The sequence below is a fragment of the Drosophila albomicans genome, chromosome 3 (assembly GCF_009650485.2).
Source record: "Drosophila albomicans strain 15112-1751.03 chromosome 3, ASM965048v2, whole genome shotgun sequence".
NCBI lineage: Eukaryota > Metazoa > Arthropoda > Insecta > Diptera > Drosophilidae > Drosophila > Drosophila albomicans.
In genome coordinates this window covers 34,387,222-34,407,040 of record NC_047629.2, presented here as the reverse complement: position 1 = coordinate 34,407,040, position 19,819 = coordinate 34,387,222, and the positions used below count along the sequence as shown (strand labels likewise).

Below are 19,819 nucleotides of genomic sequence, written 5' to 3'. Positions count from 1 at the left end.
GAAATTCTTTCATAAAGTGTGTGCAGCATTAAAAGAGGTATGCAACATTCTATTACTTAAACATTACTCAATAATGTCAAACTATTTACACTGTGTAAGGAACACCTTTTGAACTTGATTTAATTATTATTTTGGCAGCTATATCAATATTGGTATATTATAAAAATAAACATAATATTAATAATTGAACTAAATATTAGAAGGATGTTTTTGAAAACTTTTTAAAATTGACTGATATAAACCCCTTAATGGTGTTTCTCTAAAATCCTACAAAATTTTATTCACTTTATCGGGTTTTTACTTAGATAAAAACATTATATAGTAAAAGATTGCAATTGTGTATCCCTTCATTATAAAATCAACTACACCTATAATTATTGTAGTGTTGGAAAAGTAATTATAATAATTACAAAACAAATCAGATAAAACGGTAACAAAAACATGTTCGTCTAGATAATTTGATCAAATCTTGCGCGTGTCCAGCTCGAAATTTCAACATATAAAGGAGTATGAGAGAATAGGTCTTAACATATCAAAGTATAATGTGGCTGAATCGTGTCATTTTAGTGCAATTGACAGTAGTTGTCGGAATAGTGAGCTTCACAAAAGCCCATAGATACTTAACCGAGTTTGAAGATGATGAGTTGTTCAGTGACTGTCCCAACCAACCGGAGAATGTACTCAATGTTCATGGACTCGCAAATTTGACAGAGTTGACTTTTAGCCGACAACAGGACAATTTACATGTATCAGGAAATTTTACATTGCTATGGAATATTGAGAAAACGGATCGCGTACAGGTGATTTCTTTGAATATTTTCTAAAAAATTATGTTAATGACAAAATGTGCTTTTAAGGTTAAGCTTGACCTTTTTAAATATGATCGTCGGGAGTGGGTACCAACTCTCTACTCTATAAAAAGTACTAATTTTTGTCCAATAATGTTTGATAAGAATCAATATTGGTACACATTATGGGTAAAATACATAACGAATATCGATGAAATCAAGAACAATTGTCTAAATGTTCCGGGGGTAAGATATCTAAAAATCATAAACTATTTTGAATGATAGTGTGGCAATATAAAATAATTATTTTTCCAGACAAAGTATATACTAGATGACTTCGATATGTATATAGTAATCGAAAATAAAATGCAAAATATGGAAGGAGAACAAAAACTACGAATTGAGCTTAAAGCATTTGACCAGTCAAATAGGATGCGTCCAACTATCATATGTTATGAAGTTAAAATGAACCTTGTAAAATTAGCACGAGAAGTAAAAGCAAAATTGCCCTTATAAACGACTTACTTGTCTACCACTTTGTGAGTTTTTATTATTGTATATATATTTAGTTACGCAATAACTCGTGCCTTAGAGGTCTGGAAAAAATAGTCAAAAGTTTTCAAATATCCCTTTATCTTCTAGTTTTTGTTTTATCTATTTTCCATATTGGTGTACAGGGAAATCGCTGAAAGGAATAGTGTTCTAAAGCTTATGGAATACAAAACGCTGATGTAAATTTTAAGCTGTCCGCTGTAAGTTACACTTATTACATAACAATAAATGTTTGTTAAATTAGAAGTTTCTTTACTTGCTACCTATGAGGTCGAAGGGTATTATAACTTTCGATCACATCACATGTTATTGTTGCAGGCAGATCAAGATTGTATAATATTTTTTTCACGCCATCTTCATACCAGGAAATTGATACAAAAAAAAAAAAAAAAAGAAAATAAGCGCTATTTTTTTTATTAAAAGCCAAACGTTATATATTATATAATATAAATATAATCACTATATAACATTAAAATTGTATTGTATTGTATTGTAAAATTGTAATTACAATGTATTAAGTCAAGTAAGAAATATACAGTCGAGTGTGCTCGCCTGTGAGATACCCGCCTCCAATTGTGAATCAAAGCTATACAATGCAGTATTAATTTAGAAATATACCAAAAAATACAAAAAAATATAACAAAGACTATTTTACCATATATACATAGTCTAATGATCGAGGATATGTATTTAAAAACATCCCCGATCAATAATTTCGTTAATTAATGTAATGACCTGAATAAATATTAAAAATGTGTATAACATGAACGTCAGCTACTAGCTGAATTTTTTGATTGTGGAAAAAAAAATTTACAATTGAAAAATATATTCTGTTATCACCATGACATTCTACGTTCACTTACTTATTTTAAAAGTTATTTATGTAAGGATGTATAGACTAGACAGTACAAAATTTGTAAAAATGCGTTTTATTGACAGGCAAGAGTATTTATTATTCAACCGTGTTGTTTGCTTATCATTTTTGTTTACACTATTATTTATTACTATTATTTACAATTTGATCAAGGCCTATATATAAGGCAATAGATTGCCTAGCTTGGGCAGATAAACATCTGGCATTGGCAGCTGGGGGTTCTCACGCAACTGATCCAATTGATAGCTGCCCGTGCCCACTAGGAGGGATTGCATGTTACAGTTCCTGGCAAAGGTGACGTCGACTTTGCAGCTACAAAGGCAGAGAAAGTGTGACAGATTTGACGTTGAATGACATTTCGCAGCTGCTGCTTACCAATCGCCAATCATTAGCGTACGCTCTGGCTGCAATGCAGCTGTGCTCAGCAGTGGCTCAAGCACCAAAGGATTCGGTTTGCCCATTTCCAATGCCGGACGTTCGGCACAGGTTTCGATGGCGGCGACAAAGGCGCCGGTGCCGGGTATGTGAAGAGAGGGATATTTGTGCACGGCATCCTTGTTCGTAACGAGAAATAGGCAATCGGGATTGCTGCTCAAAATGTGACAGGCACGGGCCAATTTGCAGTAGCTGAAATACTCGTCCCAACCGACAACAACGGCTCCAATATTGGCCGCAGCTGCGGGCGTGCTAAACTCACGCTGGACAAACTCCTGCCACTTGTCACCTGGCTGCAGTTCCTCGGCTTTGCCAGCACCAAAGCTCTCAATGCCGGCGTCGGTTAATTCCCTGGCAATAGCCGCATTTCCGACCACGTAAACCCGCTTTGTGCGGTCGAATGTCTTGTGCTGCTTGAGATAATCAACAATGGTTTGTGTCGGCGAAATGATGTGCGACTCATTTGGTATCTGAATGCCCAGTTTTTGGGCGCGTTGAAAGATTTCATGGCGAGTCTTGAGGCCATTATTTGTCATCAAGTAAATCTTTTTTCCAGCACGTGATTGCAGTGCATTCAACACTTCTACAGCGCCTTCGATAGCCGTATCATCAAACCATATTGTGCCTAATTAATATAAATTAAATAATAAGTTTAAATTCAAATTCGATCGCGCGCGTAAAGTTTCTACAGATACCTAAAGAAAGGTGGCAACGCCAATATCTCATATGTTGCCATTTTATAGCTTTGTGTTTTTTAATAATTGTAGATACAAATCTGATCGTTTAGAGGGGCAACAAAAACCTGTTCTAAGATCTAGAAGTTATCGTATTTAATTTAAGAAACTGGAAAATTATTAAAAAAGATGCGCTGTTTTTAAACTTTAAAATGGACAGCACACTTTAAATAGTGTAAACAAGTTAGTATACTTTGGTATATTCCACTTGAGGTCACTTTGACTTGCAGTCTTCTACTCACACACGCACACATAGGAATGCTTACTCACCGTCGCCGTCACTGATAATCGTATCGAAGCTCTTCAGCCAGTCGCTCACCTGCTCGGCCTGAAGATCTAGCAAATTCGTGCCGCTCGCCTTAAACATGCTGTAATGGCGCACTGATTATAACTGTCGGCCGAATTGGCACAAAAAACGTTCGTGCCCCAACCACAATTGAGCGTCGGCTGAGCGGCAAACACAGTTAGCTCGCTGTGCATGCTGTCTCTCTTGCACCTATGTAGGGATAGTTCATATGCGCTACACTTGATGGCATTTCAATAAGCACGATCAGTTTACAAAATAATTATAGTTTTATTGTAAATTGAACTAGAAACATTTATATTTTTGTTATGTGTAAAATAAATTTCCATCTATTGGTTATATTTTAATAGCGTCCCTGAGCGGAATACATACATAGGTTAGTTCATTGAGAATAAATGAATAAATTCAAATGAAAGTTAAAAGTTAAAAACTTAATAACTGCCACCAGTTGCCTTATCAACAATAAAAGGCAGCAGATCTCCCAATCTGGGCAGGTACACATCAGGTATTAGCTTTTTGTCCTCTGGATTTTTGCTCTGCTTCCACTCGGCAACATCGCTCAACTGATGAATGCCGGTGCCAACGAGCAGCGTTTGAAAGCCGCAATTGTAGCCTAGAAGTACATCTGTATTGGCACGATCGCCAACCATCAGAGTGCGCGATGGATCAATAATCTTCTGATTGATCAATGGTGCGCAAATAGCTGGATTCGGTTTGCCAATAACAATCGGTTCCCGTTCCGCACATGTTTGAATGGCTCTCACAAAACTACCGCTGCCTGGCACGACAAGCGTTGGCATTGGAAAACGTTCATCCGTATTTGTGGCGATGAATAAGCAGTTCGGATCGCTAAGGTACGATGCGGCTTTTGTCATTTTCGGAAAGCTAAAATGTTCATCGAATCCAACCACAACGGCGCCAATATCCTTCTCCAATACTAAATGCTTTGACATAAACTCTCCCAACGATCCGTGCATCTGATCTGGGCCAACTGTTGTATGTGCAATGCCAACGGCATCCAGTTCTTTAGTAATACCCTCCGATCCAATCACATAGACCTTTTTGCTAAAGTTGTGTGCCTTCAAGTAAGCTGCTGTTGCATGAGCAGTTGATATGATACCATTTTCAGTGATGTGATATCCCATATCAACGCCCTTTTTAAGCAACTCGGCGCGAGTCTTTGTAGAGTTATTTGTGCAAAAATAAATGCTTTTGCCTATGGTTTTTAAATTATTCATAGCATCTGCGGATCCAGCAATCGGCTCACCATAGACCCAGAGCACGCCTGTATAAATTCAAGATTAAATTGTTATGAATATAAATAATAGTTAATCATCCAGAAAAATCAATAAAATATTTACCACAAATTTTATAATACACATTTACGAGAATTATTTTCTAACTTTAAAGTATTATTAAATTTGAGTTGGAATTATTTTCATTTACCAGTTTTCCACATATGATATTCATTAAAAATATAATAGAATTTTGTAAATCTCGTAAATATTGTATCATATCTCATTCGGTAGTATCTTTGTTTTAATAAATTGTTTGTTTTTTAAATAATACTAGACTATATTCGTTCATCGGCTGCCTAAAGTTGACAAGTAAATTTTATAATATTTCATAATATCAATTATTGTGTTCCTAAGCATGAAGTGGAGCAGCTTCAAGAGGTCTTGTTAGCCGCACCCCATTGACATTGTGCTTTGACATTGAAATTTGCGCGGCCACGCACACGCACACACACAAACACATGCACAACACGCAAAAGGCATAACTACACAAAACTATAGTGACTGGTGACGTAGAGCCTGTCTGCTTTCGAAAACTTCCTATCGTTACGCAATTTACATACATATATATATTTGTGATGTAGCATCATTTATTAATTTATTTCACTTACCATCGCAATCAGTAATAACAGAATCAAAGCTATCTAGCCAAGCTTTGACCTCATCTTTGGATAGGTTCAATAGGTTGGTACACGTTTGTTTATACATTGTACGTTTATCGTTGTGTTTTAATTGATGAAGTGCTTACACATGGGACTGGGATAATCAAATGTCAGTTTCGTACTGCAGGTTACCTTTTAATTACAACATTTCATTCACTGATAATTTATTTATGTATATCTATGGGCTGATGGCCTTTCAACTATCTGGCAGCTCTCCAAAACCAATCAGCTGTTTGCTTTCAGGCTCAGCTGGTCCAAAAGTACTGTCGATTTACGGTATATTTTAGTACATTCCCCGGAGTAGCTGTTGCATTTGCCAACATTTTCCCTTTCTTTGCCCGCCAAGTATGAAATTCGAAATTGTTAAATATAATTGTTTATTACATTTCTATGCCGTTTATTATTGTAATGGGCGCTTACATATATAATTAATTACTTAGAGTACAGGTTTCTGTTTTGTTAAATCTCAGCTTTTTTCTTTCATTCATTATTAATTGTTTTTTTTATACAAACATGCTGGAAGAACAAACCATTGCAAACAAAGAAAAATACTGTAGCTAGCACTAAAGTTTTAAGCAAAATAAGAATATTCATTTTGATGACTGATCATTTTGTAAAGTGCATGCTAGGATTTGTATAAATTTGTAAATGTATATGCGGTGTATATAATTAGGTTTTTGCAGTGTTGGGGGTTGGTAATTGTGGAATCTAGAGCGAAAATTTAGCATTTTGTACCATAATTTGCATTAAATAAATCTCATTAAGCTAGCAATGCATTACAAAACGAACGAAAAGTTGGCTAATTACAATTTAAACTATTTTTACAATCATAACTTTAAATTATAACCTAAACATGAAACTTGTTTTTTTTTCTTTTTGTTTTTTGTTATCAAGAAATTGCATTTAGAGCGTGCGTTTGTATTTTGGACACATGTGATTTTCTTTTGTTATTAAAGGAGCTATGGATGTGTGTGTTTGTGTGAGAGAGGTAATGAGCCAAGTCTATTAACTAATGGATTTCGCCTAAAACTGTGACACTAATAAGCTGCCTGGACCGCCCGCTCCGCCACTACTCGAGTTGCCGCCCGGTCCACCGCCGCTTGTGCCAAGCACAGAGCCCAATAACGCTCCACTGGGCATTTGTTGTTGATGCTGATGTTGCTGTTGATGCTGCATTGACAACTGTTGTTGAGGCTGCTGCTGTTGTTGCATTTGCAGCGATGGCGGAAAACTATTAAGACCCATGCCCGTATTCATGCCGCCAATAACGCCGCTTGATCCCATTGGATTATTCGACATGCCCGCTGTGGCGCCCATAACTGGTCCAGCTCCCATGCCACCAGCCAAGGCACCGCCACCGCCGGGCATGCCCATGCCCAACGCTGACCCAGGCTCAGGACTTTGATTTTTCTTTTTTCGTTTCTTTTCCTTTTTACGCTTCTTGCGCTCTTTGTCATCCTCGTGACGTTTCTGCTTTTTGTGCTTCTTCTCGTAGGTCTCCAAGCCAGCGGAATCTAAAAAGGTTGCAATGAGAAGAGTTGCAACTAAGCGCAAACTCCACTTGAACTTACCCAGCAGCGTTGACTCTGTGCCGCCCGTGGTGACGCCGTCTTTGTGTTTGTGCTTTTTGTGCTTGTTTTTGTGTTTACGCGCAGGTGTTGCATATGTGGTGCGATACTGTTCCGGCAGCTGGCAATAGTAAATAATAATTATGATTAGAAATACATACAATTACAATTGGAAGGATGAGACAAACCGGTCCAGGATGCAAACGAAAACCGGCTAACTGCACGGCAGTCAGTGGCAGCAGCTCTTTACCACCAATGGGCGGCTTCTCGATTACGCTGCGCAGTGTGCTGTTCTCGACGGGATGCGTGATGAGGTCATTGATGCCTGGTATATTTGGCAGAAAAGAGGCCAAGGATTCCTTGAACTTTTTCTCCTTGAATTTTGTTAGCGTATGATGCAGTCCATATTCGGTCATGAGATCCTTGTCACCTGTCAATTCAGCCTTCGCTGGTGGCTCCTTCATCGAATAGAATGGTCCTGTGTGTATTATTGTTGGTGTTTTACCTAACGATATCGTTGTCTTCAGCGTTCCCGACGAGTCCTGTCGCGCCACCACTGGCGATCGACCGCCGTGGGGCGAGGAGCGTGGTGAGTCCATCATAATGTTGCCGTAGTTGCTCATCATTTTGTCGCAGTTGCAGGAACAGGAACAAAAGGCAGACGAACTTTCAAGTTAGGCACTCATACAACAACAGCAACAACAACAAGGCCAGACAGCGCAGCAACTTTCGCAAGTCGCTAGCAGACGCTGCCGCATACACAAATTGCGAGCACTATTTGCTCGGCTTGCTATTGCGGCCGCTTAACACTTTTAACTATGTTTTAACAATTATTTTGCACGTTTTATTGCGATTTTCTTTACTGAATTTGCAGACAAACTCTCGCCATCTTGTTGTGTTCGTGTACAAGTGTGCACAGACAGCGAATAACTAAACATACCATGTATGCTATGCTACGGCCTGAAATACCAAAATTGTGGTCCGATTACATTGCATATCGAAATGAAGTTCTTATCGAAATTAATACACTAAATTGAGCGGGAAAATGTAACGAATTCCACTTTTTGTTTTCTGCAAAGGGATATTAAAAAAATTTTGAGGAATCTTTAAAAACGTTAGATGTAATTTAAAATAAATTTTTTAAATGGTCTACAATTGACCTTATCTCTAAATAGTGTAACCAGTCTCCAACAACCAAATGTGATATATCTCACAGTAAAATGGTATTTTTTGCAACGCAACTTGTGGTCACGCTGGCCCAGTCATCATCTGCGATTTGTGCCGTGTTCTAGCAAAAAATTTCCAGAATAATTTTCAGTGCAAACATTGAAAATTATTGGAAATCATAGTAGTTGGTGGAATTTCAAAACACGAAAGTAAATTTTACAACTAACCAACAATGCAGTCGACGTTATCGAGAGCTGCGGCTGTTGCCAAGGTACTAACTAAGAAGTTAATGTAAAAAACATTACCAAAAAATCTCAATCGAGGGTTATGCAATTCTAACCTAAATAGGTCATAACTTTGGCATTAACTGCATTAGTGACGTCAAAACCGTAAAGTGATTGTGAATGTCAAGGCCGTTCATTAACCGCTGTTATTAAGATTATTGTTAATCTCAAAAAGACTGTTAAATGCCACTGTGATTAGCGTAAACACAACAAAACCGTAAAAATAATATTGTCAGTGTGACCAGTGTGTCTTTCGAAACTAAAACCGTTCTTTAAATTTTTGCTTGCAGTCTCAGCTACGCACCAATGCTGCGATTTTAGGCTCTTTAAATGCCCGCTTCTATTCTGCAACACACGAAGCTGATATTGTGGTGATTGGCTCTGGCCCTGGTGGCTATGTAGCCGCCATCAAAGCGGCCCAGATGGGCATGAAGACCGTCAGCGTGGAGAAGGAGGCAACGCTCGGCGGCACCTGTTTGAATGTCGGTTGCATTCCATCGAAGGCACTGCTCAACAATTCGCATTATTATCATATGGCACACTCCGGTGACTTGGCAAAGCGTGGCATCAACTGCGGCGAGGTGACGCTCGATCTGGAGAAGCTGATGGCCCAAAAGACGAATGCCGTCAAGGGCTTGACGGGCGGCATCGCGATGCTGTTCAAGAAGAACAAGGTCACCCAGCTGACGGGCTTTGGCAGCATTGTCAATCCCAACGAAGTGTTGGTGAAAAAGAACGACGGCACCACCGAAACGGTGAAGACCAAGAACATATTGATTGCCACCGGCTCCGAAGTGACTCCCTTCCCAGGCATCACGGTAAATATAAATATTACTTCTTTTTGCTTCAATCTCTTACGTGGATTTACATGCAGATCGATGAGGAAGTGATTGTAAGCAGCACTGGAGCCTTGAAACTGGCTCAGGTGCCCAAGCATTTGGTTGTGATCGGTGCTGGTGTTATTGGCCTCGAACTGGGCTCAGTGTGGTCTCGTTTGGGCGCTGAAGTCACTGCCATTGAGTTCATGGACACTATTGGCGGTGTGGGCATCGATAATGAGGTGTCTAAGACCTTCCAGAAGGTCCTCACCAAACAAGGACTCAAGTTCAAGCTGGGCACTAAAGTGATGGGCGCCTCACGCAGCGGCAACAATGTCACCGTCAACGTAGAGGATGCCAAGTCTGGTGCCAAGGAGGAGATCCAGTGCGATGCTCTGTTGGTGAGCGTGGGACGTCGCCCCTACACCGAGGGTCTTGGCCTCGAGGGTGTTGGCATTGTGAAGGACGATCGTGGTCGCATTCCCGTCAATGCCACGTTCCAGACGGTCGTGCCAAACATTTATGCCATCGGCGATTGCATTCATGGCCCAATGTTGGCCCACAAGGCTGAGGATGAGGGCTTGATTACCATCGAGGGCATCAATGGCGGTCATGTGCATATCGATTACAACTGCGTGCCCAGCGTGGTCTACACACATCCCGAGGTTGCGTGGGTTGGCAAATCCGAGGAGACGCTGAAGCAGGAGGGTGTCGCCTACAAGGTCGGCAAATTCCCCTTCATGGCCAATTCGCGTGCAAAGACAAACAACGAGACCGATGGTTTCGTTAAAGTTTTGGCTGATCAGGCCACGGATCGCGTGCTGGGAACGCACATCATTGGCCCCTCGGCCGGTGAGCTGATCAATGAGGCTGTTCTGGCCATGGAGTATGGCGCATCGTCTGAGGATATTGCCCGTGTCTGTCATGCTCATCCAGTAAGTTGGAAAAACACTTTCCCACTTCTTTAAAAATTGATTAATTTGATGTTTCTTTGTAGACCTGCTCTGAGGCTCTGCGTGAGGCGAATGTGGCTGCTGCTTTTGGCAAACCCATTAATTTCTAGATCGTTTTCTTGCTGCTGCCCTGCAACAAACAAAAAATCAACACATTTCGATATACCTAAAAGTGTCTGCGAGTTGAAAATTCTCATTGTGCAAATATTTCTAAAATTCGCCGATAAATATATAGAACTGCAATGTATTGCAAAAATATATAATTGAAAAACGTTGTCCTAAGTATAGCAATAAAATCGCGTTTAAATTTACGATAACAAGCGCGCATTATTTTATTACAAATTATCGGTGGCTGCTGAATATCGTTGGTGGTGATTGGCAAGACTATCTACGTTTATCGATAAGCTAAAATATTAAACAGTGCCATTAAATAAAGGTTTGTTCACAACGAATTTCTAATAAGTGATAATAATACGATTTGTAATTGTTTATGTATTAATAAATACTTTTATTTTTTAATAATACGATCGATATGTTTGAGTCGATCTACATATGTATATAAAAGCGAATATGGCATAGACGACTTATCGACACAGTGAACCTTTTTGTATATTTCTTTGGTTGCCGATAAGGATAGTTAAAGCTATCTTTGCAAAATAAATGCATGCAACTTGAAATAAGGTGTAGCAATCGATATACAACTATGTTATCGAAGTGTCAGTTTTGTTCGGTCACACTTGACATATGTTCATAGTTTGGTTTTTTAAAAAAGAAATACCTAGTGCAAAATTAAACACACAATCAGATTCGGGGTGTTATTTTCTTTAACTTTTGCTTTTTTGTTTTATTAAGTGTGATCCATATATGCAAAACCATTTAAAACTATTTATGTAATTTAAGCAGAAACCGCACACAAAATTCTGAATAAGAAACACTTGCGCAATGTTTCGCGTGGCCATCAAAATCAATGTTCCGAAGAACCATTCCAATTGCATTTCAATCTCGCGGCAAATGTCGCTGGCCAAAAGGTTCCTGAATGCCAATCAATTTCAAACTGCTACAATTGGATTTGGAGGAAAGGAACAACGAACAGTGCCATCGTCGGCGACATCGCAATTACACGCAGCTGGCAAGCAGCAAAAGAAGTCGCCCAGTGTGGACAACAGCAATGAGCAGCCGGTGAGTAGCAGAAGTCTTGGACGGTGATGTAACAATTCACTCACTCCCCACTCCAAATGGCAGACAAGCAGCACGCGCTGGCCACGCAAGGTGTTCAGTGGCATCCAGCCAACGGGTTCACTGCATCTGGGCAACTATTTGGGTGCAGTGCGAAAATGGCTGCAAATGCAGGAGCAGAACAGCAGCGATAGCATCACCATTTGCATTGTGGACATGCATTCGATAACAATGCCACACAATCCTCCAATGCTGCGTGACAATATCTTCACCATGGCGGCCACGCTGCTCGCCTGCGGCATTGATCCGGCCAAGTGCACGTTGTTTGTGCAATCGGCGGTGCTGGAGCACAGCGAATTAAACTGGATACTCAGCTCGTTGACGACAATGCCGCGATTGGCGCAGCTGCCGCAGTTCAAGGAGAAGTCGCGACAGGTGCGCGATGTGCCGCTGGGTTTATATGTCTATCCCGTGCTGCAGGCCGCCGACATAATGCTCTACAAGTAAGAGAGTGCGTTAACCTGTACTTGCCTTGACTTAAACCCAACTGTTTTTTGCAGAGCTACCCATGTACCCGTTGGCATTGATCAGCTGCAGCACATTCAGCTGGCCCAGCATCTGGCACGCAACTTCAATGGACGCTATGGCGAGCTGTTTCCCGTCTGCACTCCTGTCATTGAGCAGGACGATGGCTCCAGAGTCTTGTCTTTGCGTGATGTGTCGAAGAAGATGTCCAAATCGGATCCTAATCCCAAGGGCACAATTAATCTGGCCGACTCCCCTGAGCAAATCAAAGAGAAAATTAAAAAGGCTGTGACAGACTTTACGTCAGATATTTCTTACGATCCAAATACGCGTCCAGGCGTCAGTAATCTCGTCAATATACATGCCCATGTAACGAACTCGAGCATTGCCACCGTTGTAGAGGAGGCCAAAACCTTGGATACCGGACGGTACAAGGAACGTGTGGCCGATGCCGTCATTGAGCATTTACGTCCCATACGCGAACAGATCGATCGACATATGGCGAATCGAAAGGAGCTGAGCTACATGCTGGAAATGGGTGCCGATCGAGCACGTCAAGTGGCCCAGCAAACGATGCTGGAGGTGAAGCAACGACTGGGACTAGGCACTTATTGCAATCAACCGGCTAGTGTACAGGTTGCGCCACTGCTGCCAGAGCATTCCAAGCAGACGGCGAGTCAACGACTGGCCAAGGGAGTTTTGCACCCGGAGGTCAATGCGCACAATCAGCCACATTTCGAGCAACGCATGGAGGCGGGACGTTCAATTAATGCTATTGGGGGCGATGCTGGTGAGGCTATCAGCGGTGATTTCGACACAATGCAACAGCAGCTGCAATCGCGGAACATGCGACGCATGATCCAGAAACCCATTGTGCCTGTGCAGACGTTGCGCGTAGAGAAGTCAAGGAATCGAACGGCGTCACGTCATGTCTTCAAGCTGGACACCTTCAATGTGCCCAAGGTGGGCTTCAATGCGCCTTCAATGCAAGGCCCAACCCTGCCCAACGCTCGACGCTCTGCATCGCCGGGAAGTGGACAACTGGGTTTTGCTGCCACGTTGCCTTTGAATGCGGTCAACAGCATTTCGGGCTTTAAATATGGACAGAGCGGCAATCACAGCGCCTTGGCTTCGGTGACTAGTCAAGCGAATGCAATTACCAAGCAGCAAGAGTTGGTCAGCACTTTAGCCAACAGTGCCTTCTATAAGGCAGCGGCCAGTTCCTTTAACAATGCCAATCCGAGTGTTGTCAATACTGCCGCTAAAACAGTCCGGAGCAAACAACAACAGCAGTTGCAGCAAGCGGAATGTGATCACAGCGAGTCCGAGCAGGTTGATGAGGACGTGGAGCAGTCGACGGATCAGCAGGATGAGGATGAGGAATCCTCCGCGTCCTCGTCCAGCGACATTTCGAAGCCAGAGGCCACAAAAATGGAGAATTAAATAAGCACCATGCAAAACCTGTGCACTGTTGTTGTTTAGTATAATCTTTGTAAGCAAAAATCGTCTGTTAAACTTAAACACTAGTCAACCAAAAAAAAAAATACACAAATTTAAATTTCGAAGTGTAAACTGTTTTTTGGTCATTTATTTAAAAAAAAAGCTCACTTTTAGTATTTTGCTTCAAGTCGATACGTTTGGTGTTTGCTACTTGTAAATATGCGGTCACACAGTATGAATTGTTTGCTAGTTTCGTTGAATTGTGCGATTCGGTCGGATGTGTGCGCGCTTTTCTTCGACGTTCTTGCGTTTCGTTTCGTCGCTCTAACTTACCTGTATATTCGTATGTGTGTGTGTCTCTGCGTGTGTATGTGTTTGTGCAGCCAGCAAATCAAAACCTAATCAAAGTATGCAAATGCGTTGCCAACGTTACGCACGCGTAGTAAATACAGCTAAATAAAAAACCCCAAATTGTGTCTGTTTGTATGTGCGTGTTTCATTTGAAAAGCCGCAAAGCGTAAAAAGCATCAACATCACCCGCATGACCCGAGTGAAAGTGCAACAAATATTCCAACTAAATCAAAGCTTACACCTTTATTTTTTGGCCTTGTCCACACAACATAGCAAACAAAACAAGTACATAACAGCAAAATTAAAACATAATTAAGACCAAAATATAGCCGTAATAAAAGAATCACTTGGACTACCTGTTGTCTAAGAAGTTCGTTGGACGCAGCGGAAAACAGAAGCAGAAGCAGCGCAGCAGCAGCGGATTACAAAAAAAGAGGTGCGCAACAACAATACGAATAACAAGCGGGAAGAAGCAGAAATATCTAACTGTTGCGTCTCTCGCTTCTTCGTTTGTGTGCGTCTGTTTATGAGTTTGTGTGCGTGAAGTGCATTTAAAATATTTAGTTAATTGCGCTACGCTCAAATATTTTGCCCAACAGTTTTAAACAGGTGCGTTTTGTGTTATTTTTTGTTCTTTACTGTTTTACATCATTTGGGGAACAACAGTTGTTGGCCGTTACACACATACAAATGCTCATATGCTTGTGTTTGCATGGCTGTGTTTGTAAATGCTCATTAGCATTTTTGGGGACTGTCAAACTGTTACCCAAGGCAAAATAAAAAGCTGCTATTAAATTGGATGTTAAATATGTTTTATCAAGTTTAATACATTAAATATGATATTAATGTTGTTAGCATGCACAGTCATTTGTCTTGGTTTTAGTTGACACGCAATACTTATTATTATTGATTCTCAAACTGTAAGCGCAGTTGTCAGTGGTTGAAGCAGCATTGCTGTCTAAGCTTTTGTTTTTACTTTTTTTGTGGTGTACGCGCAATTAAGCAAATTACTTGTTATAGTTGTAGTTGTAACATTTGCACCAATGCGAAATTCCCATTTCGTTTGCTGTTGTTTTTTTTCAGTTGCCGTGCCAGTTGGCGCCATCGCCAACGACGCTTTTTGCTTGGTTTATTGTTTTCTTTGGTTTAGTTTTTTGTTTTTGCGTTTTAGCCATTTTTACCCTCTGATTATAGCTAGAGAAAGGGTATTATAGACTGATAAAAATAGAAAACAAGTAGAAATTCTATCCAGCATCCTTACAGTGCACTGCTTGCAAGCAGGTCTCCGCCACTGCATAATACCGCTTATTCACTCACACTCACTGCAGGGTATCTATGCTCACACACACACGTACGTACAAATAGGAAGCTTTTCTGTTGCTTTTAATCCATTTGCTGTAATTGCAACCAAGCAGTGCACGCAAGAGCGCGACAACCAGAATGAGAGCAAAGGAGCATTAAGAGCATGCACAAGTGTTTCCGGCTCTTGTTGTTGTAACTATGGCCACCTGCCCCGGCATAAATGCAACAGGAAGCCAGTCAGTCTATAAGAAAAAAAAAAACTGAAGCGACATTAGACACTCGAAGCAGCCACGATGTTTTTTTTTGTTTTTTCGGTAATGCGAAACCCACTCAAAGATGCAGCAGCAGCTGCTCTCTGCTCTTTACGCTCTTTTGCTTCTTCTTTTGCTTTTGCATTGCATCACACGCGTATGGATTTTATTTCCTATTTTCTTGTGTTTTTTTTTGCGTTTTCCATACGTATGGTAATTTGATAGTTTTCTTCATTTCGCCCAAGTCCATTTGGCCCCTATTAACATTGCTTAGCGCTCTAAAATTACAACAGCCATAGCAGTCCCCCCTGTTCCTGTCTTTCTCTTGCCACCCACCTTGTTTTACCACCACTCTATTGGCATCTCCCTCACTCGTTTAGCTGTCTAATGGTTCTGCTTTGCAATGCACTTTGCATATGCCCAAAAATATGCATTGTTGTTGTTGTCGGGCCTTGGCACAGTTATGTGGCTTGGCCACGCTTTTTTTGCTGTTGTTGTGTCTTTAACTTGTTTGTCTTCTGGTTTATGCCTGAAGTATTTTACTGCAATTGCAGTTTTGGGGTTCTATGTTCGGCATGACCTGTTCCTACACGGTTTGAGCAGCACTAACGAGCTGCAAAGTGTCAAAATGCATAACAGGTTTGAGCAGCGCTTTGAAGCTGCTAAGTTGCTTGAGAGTTGTTCAGAGGAGGTTTAAGAAGCACTGGCAACGGGATTAAATACTCGTTTTTATTTATTTTAATAATCTTTATTTAAGAAAAATACGTATACTTAGGTGTACGTGAATTTATATTACAAAAATAAAAGTTATAGAGAATTTAAGTTTTTCTATTTAATTTAAAGAAAAAGTTGAACATAGTAAGGAGCATTATATAAATGATTTTTACAAAAAAATAAACTGTAAATATTTAAACTTTCATAAGCCCAGAAATATATTAAATATTATACAATATATTCAGCTTATACGTTTCTGCTAGTCTCCATAAATAACAATTGTTCAATACATTACCAACGTTTCTCATAAGTTAATTAACAAACAATTCTTTAGATAATTTTTTTGCAATTGCGAACGAATTTCCATTAAAAAAAATACAACTTGTATAAAGCCGCTAATTAATGCATAAAAGCAACGAAATAACAATGATACTATATAAAAAAAAGCTGCAGCTAAATATAAAATTACAGATTTGAACTTCAATTCGATTCAAGGCAAACGAGTCGAAATGATTTTGTTGTTTTAGCTTTTTACTTATTTTTTTCTGGTTTTTTGTTGTTGTGTTTTTTGTTTATAACCGAGAACTCGTGCCAGTTGTTTTGTTATTTTCGTTGCCAAAAGCAGAAGAAGAATGAGATGAGAAAAGAGCATGTCGAGAAGCGAGAGCGAGAGCGAGAGCGAGATAAGTGAAATAAACAAAAAGGAAGCTAAAAAAGCTGCCTATCGACTTTTGTTAGACAGATGATGACATCGTCAATTGATTTGTAATTGGTTGAGAATTGAAGTGCAGTCGTCATCAAAGTGGGTCAAATGCATTTACCACCTGCCGCCGTTGCATGCACCACCAAATTGAGGTGCAATTGAAATGAGAATGCACAGAGGAAGGGAGGGGGGAATGCGATTGGTCATTGGAACAACGCATATGTTTGTAATTAGTCAGGGAAACTCCCCGCTCTTCCCTCGCCAAGTCTGGCGACACTTTTCTCGCTCGTCTCTTTTTGAAGGCAACCGCTTTCTGGCCTAAGTAAATACAATTGCGGTGACTGAAAAGTCTGTAAACACACAGAAAACACAGAGAACTCATAGAGAGGGACTCTCAAAAGTACTGCAACGACTTTAAACAGGTGGCGACTACTTTGTTGTTGTTTATAAACGAATGTTTCTAGATATACGTACATTGTATTTATTTTTATGTGTTTGTTCTGTCATGTGCGGCGAGCGTCGCACGCAGTTCTGTAATGTATCTTTCAGATACAAGTACGTGAGCCACAGACTTCCGCATCTCCTTTTGATTACAAATATCTCAGCATTCTAGATGCCTGTGCGTTTGTTCCCGTCAATCTAATACAAATTCTCCTGCACCATTCCAGCTGTAATTGTCATGAGGGGAATTGCTTTTTTAAGACATTATAATTACTTTGCATTGCTTCTAATTTCACTGAGCTGCAACGATTGTGGGTCAACAGCAGTTTACAACTTCATTTTTGGCATAAATAGAACTCTTTCTTCGGCACAAAGTTGTGTACTTTTCGCTTTTGAAGTTTCAACTGCTTGTTGGATTATTAATTTACTTCTGGGAATGCAATTTATAGCCTTGCATACCCTGTAAAATGTACCTAACAAATAGTTGTTTTTACTTAAGAACTCTATCTTTACTTTGAAGTTCCTCATATGCATTTTATTTTGCATTTCAAGTTAAACACAGAGTTGGTGTTCAAGATTGAACTTGGTTTTACTTTTAGTAAAGAACTTCACTTGACTTTGGATCTATTTTCTATGAACTAGTATAAGCCCTGTGAAATGTATTTATTGTTATTATTTTATTGAAATAATGCATACAATTCCTTGTTGCAATAAGATGCAGCAGAGCGACTAAGGTCTTCAGGTTAATAATATATTTTGAGTATTATATAAACCTCTATTGAATTAATTTAAAATGTAAAAATTATAGTAAATGTTATGTTTTAACTTTGTTTTACATTTGTTAAAAAACTTCACTTGCTTTTAGATGTGGAAACGCTTCGTTATCGTTCTATTTGAATGTTGATAGTTTGATTTGCCAAAATATATGATATTTACTCTAAAGAATTTTCTAAATTCTTATTAGTTAAAGTGCCAGTCTTATATCTTTTAAGTTTCACAACTATAATTATATTTTTATAGCATTTTTAACAATTCTATTTCTTTTCTAAAGCAACCTTAAATATGTTGCTTATTATTTCCTCAATAAAAGTCCATTTATCGACTTTGATATCCTTCCGCTAAGTATTGGCTTAAAAGAGTGACCTTTGGTCGATGTTGCCTCAACTGTCGACTCGATTTAGCCATTTACTTGCTGAGCTGCATCTTATTTAACATCTCCTAGTCGAGCACTCTCGTCTGCAACAATCTTGCTATACAGCTGAGTACTTAAAAGCGATGTGGCAGAGTTGAAGAAGTATGCTTGCTGCCTGCCCCAACAACAACTTCGACTGCCTCATTATTCATTCAGCAAAGGCAGTCGGCCAAGTAGAATATATGTGTGTGTTTTCTTTTTTGGCTTCCGCTTGAGTGTGTAGGCCTCAAGAATTTTAAACCTGCTGCATGTTGACAACAAGGAAGAGGGGAGAGGAGTGAGGTTGGGCTACGAGGCTGGGCTACAAATTAGCGGGAACTGCCAGCGAGGCATCCACGATCCAAAAAATATAGCAACTCTCTCGAGGTGCAGACAGTTTTTCGAGATGCATAAAAATAAAATATGTCAAAGCGTCGCAAATGGGATTTGCTCTGGTATTTTAGGAGTAGTAGTAGAAGGCGGGCGAATTTTCCGTGCACTTCGTTGAGGAAAATCTTAATTGAATTTTCACACTACAATTTACACATTTGCTTTGGGGGGCCTTTTTTGTGCCCTTCATCTGGCTAAATTATGGCCATTTTCATTTGTATTTGGACCCAATTTGTCAAACAATTTGTCGCCCAAAATAAAAGAAAAAAGTTGTCAACTTCAAACTGTAAATGAATTTCAAGTTCCCAAAAAAAAAAAAACTTTAGAAACTTTGCTACAGTTTTCCCACAGTTTGTATTGTCATTCGGTTGTGTTTTTGTGCATTTTCCACACGTTTTTCATCCTCCACCCAGTGACCCAATTCTTCACATTTGATTCTTCACTTTCAAGTGTCGCAATGCATTTTCTCATTTTCTCTTTTCATTTGGTTTTCATGTTCTTGTTGTTGCACAATTAATCAATATTGTCTTAATCTATTTGGTGTCTGATTCTTTTCGACTTTTGTCTATTTTTTTATGGGGGGGCGTTTGTTTTTTTCCCCTCCCACCATTATATGTTTAATGGGGGGCGTTCTGAAGGGCCATTAAATAAGCTTTAATGTTGTTTGTTATGGTGATTTTTTGTTTCCTTATCAGTTTCCTCAATTTGAACGCTATTGAGTTGAAACTTTGTATAATTGTTAACTGATTTATTTTGCACTTATCCCACAAATTTTCTTGAAATCCGCTCAATGATTTTTATTTTATAAACAGTTGAACTTTTTAATCACACTGTTTGCAATCTATATAAGTTCTTTGTTGTTTTTTATTTTTACTTAGTGCAAAAGTATGCAAATATTTGCAGTAAAATCACGTAGCCAGT

General features: G+C 39.6%; 7 protein-coding genes across 13 annotated transcripts in view; 4 read left to right on the top strand and 3 right to left on the bottom strand.

Moving 5' to 3' along the window:
• The first annotated feature begins 394 nt into the window (after positions 1–394).
• Positions 395–1,310, top strand: LOC117566466 (uncharacterized). Of its 2 annotated transcripts, none has more exons than XM_052004715.1 (4): positions 395–507; positions 568–800; positions 864–1,034; positions 1,104–1,310. In XM_052004715.1, coding segments are annotated over exons 1-4 (606 nt in total). In that variant the 5' UTR covers positions 395–506; the 3' UTR covers positions 1,305–1,310. The 2 variants fall into 2 exon arrangements, with proteins under 2 accessions (XP_051860675.1, XP_034101888.2); XM_034245997.2 differs by having other exon boundaries at positions 858–1,034.
• Positions 1,311–2,258: 948 nt separating this feature from the next.
• Positions 2,259–3,873, bottom strand: LOC117571266 (glycerol-3-phosphate phosphatase). Its single transcript, XM_034253329.2, has 3 exons — positions 3,654–3,873; positions 2,590–3,274; positions 2,259–2,526 (listed from the first exon to the last, which is right to left on the bottom strand). The coding sequence occupies exons 1-3, from the start codon at positions 3,748–3,750 to the stop codon at positions 2,370–2,372; spliced, it is 939 nt and encodes a 312-aa protein (XP_034109220.1). The 5' UTR covers positions 3,751–3,873; the 3' UTR covers positions 2,259–2,369.
• A 64-nt stretch (positions 3,874–3,937) lies between these two features.
• LOC117567790 (glycerol-3-phosphate phosphatase) lies at positions 3,938–5,868 on the bottom strand. 2 transcript variants are annotated; one of them, XM_034248014.2, is made up of 2 exons: positions 5,594–5,868; positions 3,938–4,972 (listed from the first exon to the last, which is right to left on the bottom strand). In XM_034248014.2, exons 1-2 carry the CDS (start codon positions 5,688–5,690, stop codon positions 4,119–4,121), a joined length of 951 nt encoding a protein of 316 aa, XP_034103905.1. In that variant the 5' UTR covers positions 5,691–5,868; the 3' UTR covers positions 3,938–4,118. The 2 variants fall into 2 exon arrangements, with proteins under 2 accessions (XP_034103905.1, XP_051859592.1); XM_052003632.1 differs by lacking the exon at positions 5,594–5,868 and adding an exon at positions 5,049–5,215.
• A 270-nt stretch (positions 5,869–6,138) lies between these two features.
• LOC117567788 (mediator of RNA polymerase II transcription subunit 19) lies at positions 6,139–8,135 on the bottom strand. Its single transcript, XM_034248011.2, has 3 exons — positions 7,401–8,135; positions 7,216–7,333; positions 6,139–7,158 (listed from the first exon to the last, which is right to left on the bottom strand). The coding sequence occupies exons 1-3, from the start codon at positions 7,836–7,838 to the stop codon at positions 6,668–6,670; spliced, it is 1,047 nt and encodes a 348-aa protein (XP_034103902.1). The 5' UTR covers positions 7,839–8,135; the 3' UTR covers positions 6,139–6,667.
• Positions 8,136–8,470: 335 nt separating this feature from the next.
• LOC117567787 (dihydrolipoyl dehydrogenase, mitochondrial) lies at positions 8,471–10,745 on the top strand. The gene is made up of 4 exons (XM_034248009.2): positions 8,471–8,650; positions 8,954–9,481; positions 9,538–10,416; positions 10,479–10,745. Exons 1-4 carry the CDS (start codon positions 8,612–8,614, stop codon positions 10,542–10,544), a joined length of 1,512 nt encoding a protein of 503 aa, XP_034103900.1. The 5' UTR covers positions 8,471–8,611; the 3' UTR covers positions 10,545–10,745.
• Positions 10,746–11,190: 445 nt separating this feature from the next.
• Positions 11,191–13,707, top strand: LOC117567784 (uncharacterized). Its single transcript, XM_034247997.2, has 3 exons — positions 11,191–11,613; positions 11,677–12,113; positions 12,171–13,707. The coding sequence occupies exons 1-3, from the start codon at positions 11,377–11,379 to the stop codon at positions 13,576–13,578; spliced, it is 2,082 nt and encodes a 693-aa protein (XP_034103888.1). The 5' UTR covers positions 11,191–11,376; the 3' UTR covers positions 13,579–13,707.
• A 122-nt stretch (positions 13,708–13,829) lies between these two features.
• Positions 13,830–19,819, top strand: part of LOC117567785 (rab11 family-interacting protein 3) — a 50,193-nt gene continuing 44,203 nt past the window's right edge. For 3 of the 5 annotated variants that reach the window (XM_052005399.1, XM_034248002.2, XM_052005398.1), the window contains exon 1: positions 13,831–14,535. The gene's annotated coding sequence lies outside the window, so the exon portion shown is untranslated. Of the gene's footprint in view, positions 14,536–19,819 lie in introns of all 5 variants that reach the window. The other 2 variants (XM_052005397.1, XM_052005396.1) reach the window with 2 other exon arrangements.